The following is a 16,983-nucleotide window of genomic DNA, read 5'->3' on the forward strand; positions in this document are numbered from 1 at the left end:
TGACGTTGACATTTATGTCAAATAGTGACGTCCATTATCGGTATCTTTTGGACAGAGAGCTACCGATAACAAAAAAGATAAATAAGTATCAATAAAAGTATAGATCGCTCAACAAAAGTTGAGGCGGACGGTTCTCTATTTGCAAAATTTTTAGCCTGAAAAATTAAAAACGTCATACGAATGGAAGGGATCCTTAGCGCGGCCAGCGTATAAATCTTTGCTTGTGTTGATGGCCTCAACTCTCGTTGCGCGTTCTCAGGTTGAGATTACTGCGCACCTGGCAGCCGAGACGTCACTCAGGGGACGGGTCGAACAAAACAGTGGGTCTAGACAAAGAGCAAATTATAATCGCAAACCAGTCGAAAAGTGGTCGAAAAGTCCCTTTTTTGTATGGAGTTTTGACGGATTCGATTTTAGATTCGATCAAAAAGTGCGTTTTGTCTAGGGGGGTAGGTGTGCGGGTTAGTGGGAGTGAGAGTCGTTTTCCCGTGAGGTTTGTATGTACGATTTCAGACTCGTAATTTATTTGCAAAAATTTTACCCGACAACTAAATAAGCATTCTTTTTGTATCGATTGAACGGTGGGTATTTTCTTAGCAGGCTTTTTTTTTTAAAGAGTTTCGTTAGGTCCCCTCGTATTAAGCTAAATGTTATGCTTGTGTCAACGAATAGGCTCACCACAATAGTCAAACGGCGACAGGGTTTGAACCCGCATTCCTGGGATGTTGATTCAGCCAGTCCCTGTCCCCCTTCAAGATTCTGCTATCGTAATTTTAAACCCCCTTGTAAAATCCCCTACCCGATCATGATTCCAAATTTCGAACCTTGAACCTTACAGGCATTTTATCTCATCTGGACTTGATTAAATTAGCAGTTAGATTATGAATAAAAAAATAAATATGGGAACGTTAAATAAAATCACACAAGATTTAAGTAATATAAAATCTATTGCCACAAATCTCATAACACAAACCTGTTCATAATACTGTGTCTCTTAATTACCAATGTAGTGTCATTCAGAGGTATGTGTGTATTATAAGGATAGCACAGACAGTTTATAAAAATATTCTACAAATACATAACAGGTTAACATAATTTATCAGTGTATTTGATTTCAGTATCCAATTTCTAAATTCCCACCCAACCAATATATTATTGAAATAAAATCTATAGTCAGTTTTTTTGCGTATTAAATAGATAAGTACAAAGATAGACAGTCAATCAGCCTAATTAAATAAGACCCAGTTTGTGATCTATATTAAACAATAATAAAAAGCTTGTCATATTAAATTAATGTTTACATCGTAAGGCCGAGGTAACACGGAAATAGTAATACTGTCACCCAAAAAATCATAAAGATTCTAACAGTAGAGAACCATTTTATCTTTGTTGTTTGTTATTTGTATCTTTGAATGATTTGTCTCTTTTTATCACACTGGAATCTACATTTGATAGAAAGTGACAAAGCATTATTATGTTGTGTTGGGCAATACATTAAACTAGTATACAACCACGTGACAAGCAAATAATTATCTTTACGGGTACACTTACAGCTTGTATTTAATTCTTTTATTGGTAACTCGGCCTTATCGAGTTTTACAAAAGGTTTATCAAGCTAAACCATCATAAGGCCGTTTCCACAAGGCAGAGCAGAGCGGAGAAGTGTTTTGAATAACCAATCAGATTTCATTATTTCCACTTCTCTCTGCTCCGCTCCAATTTGGTGGAAGCCAGGCCTTAAGCCCACAGATGCTTAAAAATTATCTAATAAAACTTTCTATTACAAATAAATTATTTTACGTTAAACAAACAGACCAGTACCTACATCAAATTTCTGACTCGTTTTAAAAAAGTATCACATTAAAAGCGTAAAATCAATACCATTTTTGTGATGCGCGTTTGTTTATTGTTATAGATATATTGTGCATTTTATTGTAGTGATTGAGCCATATTGCCCATACTTCGAACAGGATACAGTTACATTTGATACAGACACAATTCCCGCCTTAGGCAGTTCGATTTTTTCAAGTTATTTATAATTTTAAAAAAGGATAAAGTAATTTCTTCTGCAGGTAATATTGCACCTTATAGCGTGATTTTTGGATTGCACTTTGCGTAGAGCAGTGCCAGTATGTAAGTGTACTTTAAAATGGTTATTCTATACAATCTATTTACACAAAATGTCTACATTACAACTAATCTGTATACAGTAACTATATGAACAAGAAGTAGATAGAATACATAATTACATGATATACATTATACTTTATTGGTATTGCACAGCCGGGGTATTTGACCTTTCAGAGTTCCTATTTTATATCTAAATTTAATTGCAAAATATAAGGTATTTAATATCATACTGCGTCATAATTATTTAATCATTGACTGAAGCGGGATAGAAATATTACGTTTTCTTTGAGATATTATGTTTTAAAATAGTAGTAGGTTTGTAGGCTATAATAAAATATTTATACAATCAAATACCCCGTTGAAATATTAGTATACAGTTGTCGGTAGAAAACTTTGTTTGTACAAGATCCTAACTTAGTGACGAAAAGGCACCGCTAAGTATTCAAGATAAAAGTATTGTCTTTTTAGAAACGCTGTGAAAACAGATAATGTACTTTATAAATATGTTTAATGTAAATAAATAAATATACAAAAACCTTGGATGCGTTTAGTTACGAACAACCAGCATTATAGCTATGACAGGAATTACATTAGAAAATTTTAATTACACTATATACGAGTAGTGAATCGAAATCCCAATGGTTTCCTAGCTAAAACATAATAAATATCAGAAAATAAATAACAGATATTTTACGTAAAATCTTTTGAAATTTTTAGTCATATTTAATTACTGTTTGGGTCTGAATTTTAATAAATAAAAGCAATTAAAATTAAATTCCCTAATATTTAGTTGTGACAAAACTATGTATAACCCATCTTATTTACATATACTCTTACCTGTCACATATTGCACTAAATTTAAATAATAAATGTAAGGAGTAACAGAACTGGAATGATGGTTCCTACACTGTATGGTTAACAAAATAGGTTTTACTTAACAGTTATAAATGCTAATCAAATATGGTAAGACTAGGAATAAAATAAAGTGCCCACACGCTAAAACAGGTGCACGTTTACGTTACCACACGAATAGTTCTATTATTTTACATTGAATGAAGTTTAGTTATTGCTGCAAAAATATAGCTTTTCATAACATTTGTACAAGCTTAATTACGTTGTGTAATTGAAATAACTCAAAATCTCTTTAATAGACCCTTAGCTATGTTGTAATAGAGTGTAAAATACGTTATTTACTTTTTCAGACTTATTGAGTTAAGACGATTTATAACATCTGAAAGAATTTAGATTCTGACCTCCGTTACCCCTGGGCCACACCACAGAATAAGTAATAGTACAGGTACAGAAGGATTACTCCGCAAGACGATTTAAATAAATGCGAGTCTTGTTACGACGCGATACATTGGAATTCAGCTCGCACAGCACTACGTACCTACAATTTTATTCACCTACAAGTTTTGTCTCTTTCTATCGCGTGCCTCTGAACTCTTCTTACGCTGTTAGGGTTGCTGTCTAGTAGTGTCTAGTAAAAAAATAATTAATCTACTTATTTGTAATGAATGAGGTACGTATGTAGGTAAGTACGCATTCATTATGAAAAACCTTGGGAGAGGCCTTTGTCCAGCAGTTGACGTCATTTTTGGCTGAAACGAACGAACGCATTCTAAGCAGTAGTCATGGTAGGTTAGGTTCCTATACTATCCTAAGAATTATTGATTACCTACATGGCCAACATACCTTTCAGCATCTTTGGGAAGCGAAAAAAAAGATAAATCCGGTAGATTTCTTTTCGAATTTAAACACCCGAACGCCGCACAATAATATTTCTTTCTCTTTATGTCCATTTTTAAATAATACTTCGATCATAGAATTAGGTACTACAACGCACGCCAGCGTCCTGACGGGCGCGCGCGTGACACTCGACTGATATAATACCCGCCGGCGGGGCGCTTCGCTGTAGGTAATTATCGGATGTACCGCGCGGAGTGAGCCAGGCCTGGCCACACGCATCGTGATAACTAAAAGATTCGTGCTATCGCTATGTATGTAGCCAAGTATTCGCATATAATGATACATAGTTTATTTGACTGAAGACATACTATATTTCGGTGCTTTTTTGCATAGACATAAGAATTTACTCTGTCTATGAATGTTATAGCTATGTGTGTGACCTAAGGGTTACTGATAGAAGTTAACTTTCATGATAATAAAACAAAAGGAAGTTTCATAAGGACGTACTTTTAAGTTATTTCAATTACACTACCAATGGTAATTATATTAAGTTTTCTATTCTCTTCTATCTACGTGATTGGTATTTTTGTTTGATGTTTTAAAGTGTATTGAAAATACTTGTAGAAGAACGTTGAAACAAGTCACACTACACGAACTCTTTATTTCTAATTTATTTAAGTTATTTTATTTAAATCGGTGTTATAGGAATGATTGTTTTCAATAAATACAAGTTGCTGCTAAAGGCTTGCAAGCCACGGCAATTAACAATTTTCTACTAGAATTACATCTATATTCTATGGAATTGGTGTCGAAAGGTGTTCAAGTCATTTTGTAAAATAATTTAAGGGACTTTAAAAGTATTTGTTGAATCACATGCCTCATAATAGTTCTCTCAATCATATTTTTAGTTGTTGAGAGATTTTAATTCTAAGATCAATCACGTTTCACCTTTCGATCAAATTGACATTTTAATTCAAAATTAGCGGGAAGTGAGCGAGCAGTGCAAATTGTTCTTCGTCTAAATTGTAACGTAATTCCACAAAAAATCGTGTGCATCTATCAAGTGACGGTGTGACACGCCGCGAACGCTCGCGGAACGTTCGCGGCGGCGTGAGCGCGCACTAACAGTCCTTACACTAAGACCAGAGTCAGACCGAGCCGAGCGAGCGTTCGCAGTTGCTACGTCGGCTCGTCTGATGACATCAGCGCTTCTGACTGCTCGTCCAAGTCGGAGATGTTCCTTATTGCTCTGTAATAGAAATGTTGGAAAACTTAATTTGGTACCTAACGAGAACCATCATCTAGAGAAGTTATAATTAATTGTTGACACATTAAAAACCACGAAGTGCAAGTGGAAGTTGTGCCAGATTATATCTCTTTAATAGAAGAAAACTGCAGTCTATCGCATAATACTTTTATAAATAGAACAGAAACCGAAAAAGGCCCAGACGGAGCCGCGCCCGCTGTACACCTTAGGCCATAGATACTCATGAGAATCCCTCTGCCGCCCGCAACCGGTTCGTTAGCCAGCTCATAGGTCTCGGCCGCGGTAGTTCAACACGGCCACCGCTACCGCGCCGGCCCAGACGGAGCCACGCCCGTTGTACACTATTCATCATAAGTATCTAACTCACGAGAATCCCTCTGCGGCCCGCAACCGGTTGGTCAGCCAGCTCACAGGCCTCAGCCGCGGTAGCTAAAACACAGCCGCCGGCGGCGTTAGCCCAGACGGAGCCGCGCCCACTGTACACTAATCATCATAGATACTCACGAGAATCCCTCTGCGACCAGTAGTCGATTCTTCAGCCAGCTCAGAGGCCTCGGCCGCGTTAGTTCTAACTTCGCCGCGCCGGCCCAGACGGAGCCGCGCCCGCTAGCACATCATGGATCATAGATACTCACGAGAAATTCTCATTAGTTAGCTGACCGGCCGCGGGCGCCCCAGCTACATAACAGGTTTCCATTGAGTCGGCCAGACGGAGCCGCGCCCGCTGTACACTATTCATTATAGATACTTACGAGAATGCCTCTGCGGCCCACAGTCTGTTCGTCAGCCAGCTGACAGGCCACGGGCGCGGCAGCCGCATAAGTTGGTATCCAATAAGTACACAATCCTAAACCCATCTTTATTTAGATACTTACGAGAACCCTTCTGCGGCCCGCAACCGGTTCGTCAGCCAGCTCACAGGCCTCGGCCGCGGTAGTTCCAACACCGCCGCCGCCCAGCCAGCAGCCGCCAGCGCCGCCGCCGCGCCCGCTGTATACTAATCATCATAGATACTTACGAGAACCCTTCTGCGGCCCGCAACCGGTTCGTCAGCCAGCTCACAGGCCTCGGCCGCGGTAGTTCCAACACCGCCGCCGCCCAGCCAGCAGCCGCCAGCGCCGCCGCCGCGCCCGCTGTATACTAATCATCATAGATACTTACGAGAACCCTTCTGCGGCCCGCAACCGGCTGGTCAGCCAGCTCACAGGTCTCGGCCGCGGTAGTTCCAACACCGCCGCCGCCCAGCCAGCAGCCGCCAACGCCGCCGCCGCGCCCGCTGTATACTAATCACCATAGATACTTACGAGAACCCTTCTGCGGCTCGCAACCGGTTCGTAAGCCAGCTCACAGGTCTTGGCCGCTGTAGTTCTAACACCGCCGCTGCCCAGCCCGTGGCCGCCAAAGCCACCGGCCCAGACGGAGCCGCGTCCACTGTACACTATTCATCATAAGTATCTAACTTACGAGAATCCCTCTGCGGCCCGCAACCGGTTCGTCAGCCAGCTCACAGGCCTCGGCCGCGGTAGTTCCAACACCGCTGCCGCCCAGCCAGCGGCCGCCAGAGCCGCCGCCGCGCCGGCCCAGACGGAGCCGCGCCCGCTATAGGCCTCCACGCACACCGCCAGCGGCAGAACTAGGCCCAGCATGCTGGTTGCTGTCACTGTGCTGGTGAACGACCGGCCACTGTTGACAAACGCGCCTTTCGTTACTAGGCTGATCACTTTCCTATCTACATCTACACTAATATTATAAAGAGGAAAATTTTGTTTGTTTGTTTGTAATGAATATGCTCAAAAATACTGGACCGTTTTTAAAAATTCTTTCACCATTCGAAAGCTACATTATCCACGAGTAACATAAGCTACATTTTATTTTGGAAAAAAATGGGGTTCAGGGGTCCACGCGCGCGAAGCCGCGGGCGGAAAGCTAGTCAGGTATAAGTTTAGGGAAGCTGTTACAACACTACGCTTTAATCAACGTTCTACGTGTGTTAATACTTATGAATAGTGCTAAAAGTCGTGTTTCTTCTCTGCAAGTTAGTCAAAAGGCATTCTTCTCCAATTATTTTATCTGTGAACGTGATATTGTGCAAATTGTGACGTTTTGTATAGGGTATGCAAAACCGAAAGTTTATCAAAAACCGATTTTTTTTTCGGTTTCCAAGAAAAAAAACCGGTTTTCGGTTTTTAATCGGTTATTATCGTTCTATTTTTTTTTTCAATCAACTAGTAGTTACATACAGCGATTTGTTACGTCCTGTCCGTTTTGTGTTAGATTACATTATTTAAGAGAGGGTTATAACAGTTTTGATAAATTTAGCTTATTCATTAGGCATTATAGGCACATAATGAATAATGACTTGACTTATTTATGGTCCCATGTCCCCTAGATCGTCCAGAGGCAGAGGCAGAGGCAGAGGGCAGAGGGCGTCCACAACAGTCCTCCATCGCGTTCGGTCTTGAGCTATGTGTTTGATCTCGCTCCAAGTCTTGCCGATCTTCTTCGCCTCGTCTGCTGCAGTGCGCCGCCAAGTTTGCTTGGGGCGACCACGTTTGCGTTTTCCTTGGGGGTTCCAATCCAGAGCCTGCTTGGGGATGTGATCGGGATCCCTTCNTTACAATAATTACGATTAGTATTTGTTTACAATTACGATTGATATAAGCAATATCTTAAATTAAAAAGTAGAATAAAATGTAAAAAGCTTTATTTGTGAACGTTAGGTGGTATTTCTGTCAAATTTCAATACACTAAGTTTTACAGTAATAAGCTTCTGCAGATATCGCAAATAAATGAGATTCAATGTTCAAAACAATTCAGAAATAAAAACTGTTCAATTCACTCACACATTAGGTTAATTATTCACTGCAATAATCACCAACTATCTGAATCGCGGGGTGGGTCATGTCAGGTGGCGGGCGCGGGCGGTACGAGTATTATTATCGGGGATTCCCCGTTCAAAGGTAAACGACGGAGTAACCAAGTGACAATGTTGCCAAGTTATAAATTGTAAAATAACCAAATATTCGTCAAATATCAAAATACCCAGGTTATATTATATTAAAATGATATTGCTTATTTATGGAATTTGTTACGTGTATACAGATAGAAAAACCGATTTAAATCCGGGTTTCGATTTTTAAAACCGGTTTTAGAATTCGTCGAAAAAGAGCGGTTTTTCCGATTTTTCGGTTTCCGATTAACCGGTTTTGCATTCCCTAGTTTTGTATGAACTAGCCAGGGAAAAAACTCACGCCACGGACGACAACGCCGCGGATTCTCAACGTCTCCACCACGGAGCAGCGGCGTCGCCGCTCCGCTTTGAAAACGCTTGCAATCCGCCAGTGTGGCAGTTCACTAAGGCCCAGGCCGCACTCATCGCGATAACCCGAAGATTCGAGCTATCGCGACGTGTGTAGCCGAGTATTCCCGTATACGGTCCTATTTTGCATAGTCGCAAGAACTTCGCTCGGTTGTCGCCCGAATGTTATCGCTATGTGTTAGCGACGTCAAGAATAGTCAAGATTAATGTTAGCAACATCATGTCAATTAGTTCAAATTAACTAATTAATCTGTTTCGTAATTAAGAAAATGAACATGAAATTTTCGTCAAAAAGGCAATACCGTAGCGAAAACCGTCAGGCTCTCTCGCTTACTCGGTAGGCCTCTTTCTTGCATTGTCTGATCTCTCACTTCCACAAAATAGCTTCTCTTTCACACTTTTCTGGAGAATCTGGAATGTTCAGGAAAAAATAGAGAAGAAACGAGACTATGAGTGCGGCCTCGGCCTAATAGGAAGTCACAGATCAGCACACTCACAGCAGCCACAGCGACTCGAGCAGCAGCGGGCCGAGCGCGGCGTCGAGCAGCAGCCAGCTCCACAGCCGCGCCGGCGGTAGCTCCGCTCGCTCCGCCCCGCCCGCCGCCAGCGCCGCGCCTAAAAGCCACACGAGGCAGCCGCTCGCGCACCCCACTAGACCTGATGAGAATAAAATTATAATTAAAAAAAAAACTTTTTTATAAAAACAAGCTTTATTCTGAAACTAGCTTTCCGCCCGCGGCTTCGCCCGCGTGGAATTTTGTCTGTCACAGAAAAACTTTATCGCGCGCGTCCCTGTTTCAAAAACCGGGATAAAAACTATCCTATGTTCTTTCCCGGGACTCAAACTATCTCTATGCCAAATTTCATCAAAATCGGTTGCGAGGTTTAAGCGGAAAAGCGTAACAGACAGACAGACAGACAGAGTTACTTTCGCATTTATAATATTAGTTGGGATGCAGTTGTACTACGTACGTAGTAGTTTTTTTAACTATAATTTTATTTTACAATTTTTAGTTGTTTATCAATCTCAGGATGATTGGTGAATTTTGACATATCTGTCAATGTCATGTCAAAAATAACCAATCATGCAGCATTTGGACCTCGCGTATTGCCATCTGGTGGATTTTTCAATCGCGAAAACCCTCATTGAACGCGCCTAGCAGTCACACGAGGCAGCCGCTCGCGCACCCCACTAAACCTGATGAGAAAAACAATACTCTTGGAACTTGTTTAAACTTGCTTGGTGCAGATACCGCCAGATTAAAATTGTACATGTGACATCTTTTATAGTCTGATCCGGGAGCACGTAGAATTTTGTCCAATGATCCCAAGCTACCCATCCTTATCGCTCGCGCGTAATTATACTGTGCGACGGGCGCCCGCAGTGAGTGTGCGAGTGCGATAGCAACATAATTACGCGCGAGCGATAAGGATGGGTAGCTTGGGGTCATTGGACAAAATTCTACGTGCTCCCGGACCAGACTATAGAAATAAATACTTTTTACTTTTTTGTCTTGGGACTAAGTCTGCGGGCACGAAACTGGCGACGGCCGAGCAATTGGCAGGGCGACACGACTCGGAGGGGCGAATGGAAACTAGCACCAGCTGTAATTGAAAGCGACCAGCAGCCACACGAGGCAGCCGCTCGCGCATCCCACTAGACCTGATGAGCAAAACAGAACTCTCGGAACTTGTCTAAACTTGCTTAGTGCAGATACCGCCGCGGCGGCGGCGATGAGAAATAATATTGCATTGCAATCGCCCCGCCCGTTTCGTGCGCGTCTCCATATCAATCAATCAATGCGCGGGGGTAAGGAGTGTTGCAACGCGACTGCGAAAAATTAATGGAAACTAGCGCCTGTAATTGAATGCGCCTAGCAGCCACACGAGGCAGCCGCTCGCGCACCCCACTAGACCTGATGAGAAAAACAATACTCTTGGAACTTGTCCATGAACCACACTAAAACCAGGCTTGTTCATCTCAGCGAGTTTGCGTGGAAAACAAAATACGCGCGACGGCACCTCCTTAGATATTTAACCTACAGGACAATCACGAGCGAGCATTGACGCACGCACGTGTATTCTTCACCCATTTGCATTGTAAAGACTAAACTATGTATGTAAAAACGGTGGTGTAATTAATACTGTGCAGTATTTTAACTGCCTGAATAATAATATAATCACATAATATAATTCATGCTTATTCATGTACTAGCTGACCCGGCGAACTTCGTACCGCCTTAGCGTAGAGATTTTCTTAATATTTTTTTCCGTAAGAACCATCCTTGGACTTCCACAAACATTTAAAAAAAAGAATTATCGAAATCGGTTCAGCCGTTCACACGTGATGCCGTGACAACGCGAAACGGGTTTCATTTTTATATATACAGTGTGTCCGGGCATGTAGTGATCAAACTTTAAGGGCGTAATCTATGGACAATTTTATCGGTGAAAATACTTTAAATTTGGGGCTTGACCCATTTCTCACATATTTACAAGGATTTAAGGTTTTAATTTTAAGTTTTCACCTCTTCCTTTAAAAACAAGTGATAGCGTGGGTAGTTTAACATTAATAAGCAAAAATTTTATATCATGCGATAGCCAATAAAATTATCTATTAGTAGAAGTAGAAAACAGATACAAGTTTCATACATTTTAAGGGTGTAAGAATGGATTTAATTAGAAATAAACATGATTTTTTTCACATCTTTTTCAGTTATTTCCCAACACAAGAAAAACCAGGTCGTTAAGGTATGTTTTATTTGCATTTTATTATTAGTATTTGAGCTATTCTACAAAACGAATGTAAATTTATTAGTCTACGTCTATTAGTTTCGACGTAATTGTTAAACAGAGATACCCATTCCCAGCGGTTTCCATAGTAATCGGAATAGGTTGTGTGATTCTTTCAGGCAGTGCATTTTCGCATGTCGCGTGCCCTATGGAAACCGCTGGGAAGAGGTATCTTTGTTCAATAATTACGTCGAAACTAATAGACGTAGACTAATAAATTTACATTCGTTTTGTAGAATAGCTCAAATACTAATAATAAAATGCAAATAAAACATACCTTAACGACCTGGTTTTTCTTGTGTTGGGAAATAACTGAAAAAGATGTGAAAAAATTCATGTTTATTTCTAATTAAATCCATTCTTACATCCTTAAAATGTATGAAACTTGTATCTGTTTTCTACTTCTACTAATAGATAATTTTATTGGCTATCGCATGATATAAAATTTTTGCTTATTAATGTTAAACTACCCACGCTATCACTTATTTTTGAAGGAAGAGGTGAAAACTTAAAATTAAATACTTAAATCCTTGTAAATATGCGAGAAATGGGTCAAGCCCCAAATTTAAAGTATTTTCACCGATAAAATTGTCCATAGATTACGCCCTTAAAGTTTGATCACTACATGCCCGGACACACTGTATAGATTTTCTCCGCCATTTTCTGCAGTTTGGCTCCTCACGTCACACATCATTTTACCGAAGTCAGCCCTATGGCTTAATGGGCGCAGTACCGATCACTGACGTTTGTCAACAAAATGGTGCTCGACTCTTGAGACAAGCTAAATTACACCATATTGCTAACGACGTTGAGCATTCATTTTATTAAATACCTTCGCGAAGAAAACTTTCTGCAAAGCGAGGGGAGCGTTGCAAAGCGCGAATTCGAATACGACAAATCAACTACACCCACAAACAACGTATTTATAAATTCTAGCGTAAAATAACAGCTATTACAGACTTACCAACAAGTAGCGGTGAATTGATCCCGTCTCCTTTCCTGAGCTCCCGTCGGAAGAGCAACAAATGGACGGCGTAGAACACGGCTGAGCCCAGCGCAGCCAGCACCGCCTTCCAGCTGTTCGTATGGCTCTCTGATATGCCCAAAACTACCTGTAATAATGATATTGATGTATGAATATCCTTACTTTATAATAAAGCATAACTGAGGCCAAATTAGTGCCACTTGCTAACTAAAATTTTAACTCTACTCTTCTCATCATCATCATTTCAGCTATAGGACGTCCACTGCTGAACATAGGCCTCCCCCAATGCTTTCCATGTTGATCGATTGGTAGCGACCTGCGTCCTGAGCTTCCCTGCTACCTTTATGATGTCGTCGGTCCATCTTGTGGAGACGTCCCACGTGTGTCTGTGGCAGACAATCCCGAAATCGTAATTTCGAGATTGTCTAGCACCGTTTTACAAAACGGAGGGAGCAGCCACGTAGAATTAACCTCTTCAGAATTTAACCATCCTCCTCTTTCAAAGCGAGATGCATATACGAGTGACGGTGACAGGGAGATACGAAAAAGGTGTTAGAGCTCCCGCAATACAGTAAAGACGTATTAAACGCTAATTATATGTCAACTAAAAACAATTTTTGTTAGTCTGACGAAAATACTATCACAAAACAAAATACACTATTAGGCTGAGTTGTTGTGTTTGTTTAACTTTAAAAAAATTAAAAATCGGTAGAATCCATACAAAAAACATCGGTCATTGTTAGCCTAGGCGCAGACCACAAACTTTTTGTCGGCCGATAGTTTAATAGGGCAGATAATCAGTATAGGCGCACATTACACCGATTTGCAATCGGCCGATTCTTCATACAATTAAAATCGGGCCCAACTATCGGCCAACTAAAAATTGATGGTCTGGCGCCAAGGTTCATAGTTACGGTTAAAGTAAGTTGGTGCAACTCAGCCTTAAATGGATGCTAAACAAATTTACCAGTCCCGCGGCAGTCAGCAGCACTGACACGCACTTTGACAGCGACAGTCTGTCAGTGGGCGCTTGTGCGAACACAGCGCCGAATGACAGCGCTAGTGATGCGGTTGTAGAAGTGTAGATATTGGCCGAACTCGCCGGCCCGTACAAGATACTCAGCCGGTACAAATAGTTTGATATGAACCACTGTAACAATAAAATACTATTGTTATTGTGTGATCAAGGCCAAATCAGTTACGCTAATCGATTTAAATATAATGGCATGACTTATCTCAATATGTAAACTGGATACTGGATAGATAAGGAACCTTTACATACCTATTGTTTTATAGTCTAATAACATTATTAGTTTTTAGTCACTAAACTTTTGGAAAGTAGTATGATAATATTTTGGATATTAGGTATTTATGCTAATTATGTCTTTATGAGACTAAAGATTAGAACCTAAAAAAGCTGCCTAACTTCTGTTGTGTCCAAGTATTCTGTAGCGCGTTTTGACGCAGCCCATGAAAAACATGCAAATATCGCCTCTCCTGACATAAAACGCACAAGTTCAATACTCACTGGTATACAGAACAAAACAGCCAGCTTGAGGTGCCTTCGTGTGGCCGCGGCGGCTGCTCTGCGCTGCGCATACTCTGTAGCGCGCACTGAAGCAGCCCACAATAGCCGCGCTAGTAGCGCAACTGATAGTGTTTTGTTTTCTTGAGACAAGTTCAATACTCACTGGTATACAGAACAAAACAGCCAGCTTGAGGTGCCTCCGTGTGGCCGCGGCGGCTGCTCTGCGCTGCGCATACTCTGTAGCGCGCACTGACGCCGCCCACGATAATCGCGCTAGTAGCGCAACTGATAGTGTTTTGTTTCCTTGAGACAAGTTCAATACTCACTGGTATACAGAACAAAACAGCCAGCTTGAGGTGCCTCCGAGTGGCCGCGGCGGCCGCTCTGCGCTGCGCATACTCTGTAGCGCACTGACGCCGCCCACTATAATCGCGCTAGTAGCGCAACTGATAGTGTTTTGTTTCTTTGAGACAAGTTCAATACTCACTGGTATACAGAACAAAACAGCCAGTTTGAGGTGCCTGCGAGTGGCCGCGGCAGCCGCTCTGCGCTGCGCATACTCTGTAGCGCGCACTGACGCCGCCCACGATAGCCGCGCTAGTAGCGCAACTGATAGTGTTTTGTTTTCTTGAGACAAGTTCAATACTCACTGGTATACAGAACAAAACAGCCAGTTTGAGGTGCCTCCGTGTAGCCGCGGCGGCTGCTCTGCGCTGCGCATATTCTGTAGCGCGCACTGACGCCGCCCACGATAGCCGCGCTAGTAGCGCCTCGCCCGCCATCGCAGCGGACATAACTCGCACCTAAATGTACGTGTATAATAAATATTTCCTGTAAATTCATCATTTTCCTGATCATAAATATTATTTCCAAATTTCGTTTCCTTTTCTTTTCCTAATATTCCTGTTTCCTCGTTTTTGCAATCGACGCTGGCAAGATAAATACATATACAACGTGTCCCAAAATTCAACGACAAGCTGGCACTGTAGGGTGGACATGGTCATGACCACTTTAAAAAAAACAATAAAAAAAATTGAAGATAGATTTTTACTTCTTCATTGTAATATTAATGAACTGAAATCAACATGTTTAAATACATGCAAAAATATCCTTAGATTAGAGTACCCAGATAAAATAATGACAAACAAGATTTATTTATCTTAGAATAAATCATAAATAATAAATGTTACCTCAGCCACTTTGTTGAACCGAACAGCTCTAGGCGCTGCATCGTCACTGTCAGTGGTCTCCCCTGCTCTGACGGGCACAAAAGTCGAGTCCCCCTTCAACAATGATAAATATTATTAATTACAGGCAAAATGTATAAGTTTATTTTATTATTGCTGTGCCCTAACAGGGTGCATGTGATCATGCCATTTGCTACATGTCATAAAAAACTCATAACTCGTTTATTTTTGCAAACAGGCTTTTAAAAAGCACCTTTACACGTCCCAGTTTTAACCCTACCACTGCTTCGGGACAATAAATGGGCCAATGCTGAGAAGAAGCAGCATAAGAAACTCAGTCACTATTGTCAGCCTCCTTTTCAAGGGTCAAACCACACATGTAATGCAAATAAATGATTTAATTTAATAACACACAATACAATTTAATTTCTTAAAAATAGATATTTAGGTGTATTTCAATTCAACACTGGTGTCTCTCACAATAAAATAATAACAAATAATGTAAGGAATTGCCAGAAAACGCAGAGTATTTAAAAAAAGTTAAAGTATACTCACCAAGCTATTAGTAGACTCGGTGAAATAATTCTCATCGTCTGTTTCAGCTGTCGGCTCTAACAGTTGCTGAAATTACAAAAATAAGTTAGGTACCTACTGAATAAACAGGCACATTTTTGAACATACCTTATGAAGCAATAAATTATTACCTAACCTAATAAGTTACTTCTAAGTCACTCAATTTTTTTGTCATAGTTTAGTGTGAATCTTTCCATAGAACTTTTTTAAATAACAATCTCAGAGGTTTTAGTTTTTTGTACAGTACATAAATATTTTTTAATAGACAATTCATGTATTTTCGCTAATAAATTTTATTAATATTATAAGAGCTCTATAGCATTAAATAATTGAGACTTACAGTGTAGTCGGCAGGTCGACAGGGGTCCCTTGTGGGAGGCGCAAAACACAGCACCAATAGGTAGACAAATAACATAGAACTCCGCACATAGGTCACAAGGAATGGTCTGTCCAATTTCTTTTCAACATATATAAACTGTAAAAAATAAAAACATATAGTAATCACCTGTAAACAAAGAATTAAAGCGTAAATAGAAACTCCTCTACTTACTTTTGTCAGTTCTGATGATGCGACCCATAGAACCACCACCAAAAATAAAACAAAGACACCGAAAGCGAATTTTCTCTTGCTGACATTCTGGGTGGATTCCTTGTTGTTTTTATTATTAGGAAATACACGAAAATAGTTATGGCACAAAGTCAACATGAAGATGAATGAAGAAGTCCAGTGAGCTAAATTTTGTTCATACGAACAGTGGCATGTCAATGTTTTTGCACTGATTAGATATTATTAAGAATGCTTTATTAAACGATTAAAACACTTAAATCATTGGCATTTATACCATGAAAATGGTAAAACTTGCACAGGAACCGTAAAAATGGTAACAAAATATTTGACAGTTTTAAGTTTGACAATTGACTGACAGGTGTCTCATTCCCTGTCTCATCTGTGGTCTCATTGAGACTTTTTAAAATTTTCATTAGTGGCTTTGGATTCTAGTCATTTAGTTACTATACTCTATGGATCTAGCTAGCTCCTTGACTTGAGCCATCTACCCTGAGACTGCGCATTGAGAAGTTCGTTCGCATGTTACTGCATACAAAAAAACGCTATTAGAATTTGGAACAGCACAAGTTAATTTTTTAATTAAAATTCATAACCGGTATCTGCTAACATGAAGCTACAGATAAAAATGGAGGCCACACTCCGAATACCTACTTGAAGCACAAACTAAGTATCACTATCTCGCTCTCTGTGGGCAGACTCGCTCTTTCTAAATAAACAAAAAATATAAAATTGCTCAAATTCAATGAAACCAATGTAAAATCTTTATTTATTGACATAGGTATCATTAAAAATGATAAGTGTAATTACTGGTAAAACGTTTTAGGAAGAAATTACTGTAAAAAATGTGAAAAATGTTTACAATGATCCAATAAAATTATCACTTCACGGGATTTATTGCAATAATATCTATTTTAATTTTATATTTAATTTTATAGTAAAAAATG

General features: G+C 40.3%; 1 protein-coding gene across 2 annotated transcripts; it reads right to left on the reverse strand.

Annotated features, from left to right (window-relative positions):
* Positions 1–4,217: 4,217 nt before the first annotated feature.
* LOC114363433 (thiamine-repressible mitochondrial transport protein THI74) lies at positions 4,218–16,402 on the reverse strand. 2 transcript variants are annotated; one of them, XM_028319147.1, is made up of 10 exons: positions 16,022–16,402; positions 15,812–15,946; positions 15,454–15,519; positions 14,902–14,997; positions 14,362–14,514; positions 13,151–13,333; positions 12,163–12,310; positions 8,903–9,062; positions 6,551–6,769; positions 4,218–5,068 (listed from the first exon to the last, which is right to left on the reverse strand). In XM_028319147.1, the coding sequence occupies exons 1-10, from the start codon at positions 16,175–16,177 to the stop codon at positions 4,999–5,001; spliced, it is 1,386 nt and encodes a 461-aa protein (XP_028174948.1). In that variant the 5' UTR covers positions 16,178–16,402; the 3' UTR covers positions 4,218–4,998. The 2 variants fall into 2 exon arrangements, with proteins under 2 accessions (XP_028174948.1, XP_028174949.1); XM_028319148.1 differs by having other exon boundaries at positions 14,902–14,994; positions 16,022–16,401.
* Positions 16,403–16,983: the final 581 nt, after the last annotated feature.

Source organism: Ostrinia furnacalis, unplaced genomic scaffold, assembly GCF_004193835.3.
Source record: "Ostrinia furnacalis isolate ACB-3 unplaced genomic scaffold, ASM419383v2 OfSCF7119, whole genome shotgun sequence".
In the NCBI taxonomy this organism is placed as follows: Eukaryota; Metazoa; Arthropoda; class Insecta; order Lepidoptera; family Crambidae; genus Ostrinia; species Ostrinia furnacalis.

Excerpts from the sequence above, each read along its gene's own strand:
- LOC114363433 (XM_028319147.1), bottom strand. The coding sequence starts at position 16,177 with ATGTTGACTTTGTGCCATAACTATTTTCGTGTATTTCCTAATAATAAA. Across the intron at positions 15,947-16,021 it reads CATCATCAGAACTGACAAAA|TTTATATATGTTGAAAAGAA; the intron begins GTAAGTAGAGGA and ends TATTTTTTACAG. Across the intron at positions 12,311-13,150 it reads TGCTGACTGCCGCGGGACTG|GTAGTTTTGGGCATATCAGA; the intron begins GTAAATTTGTTT and ends TCATTATTACAG.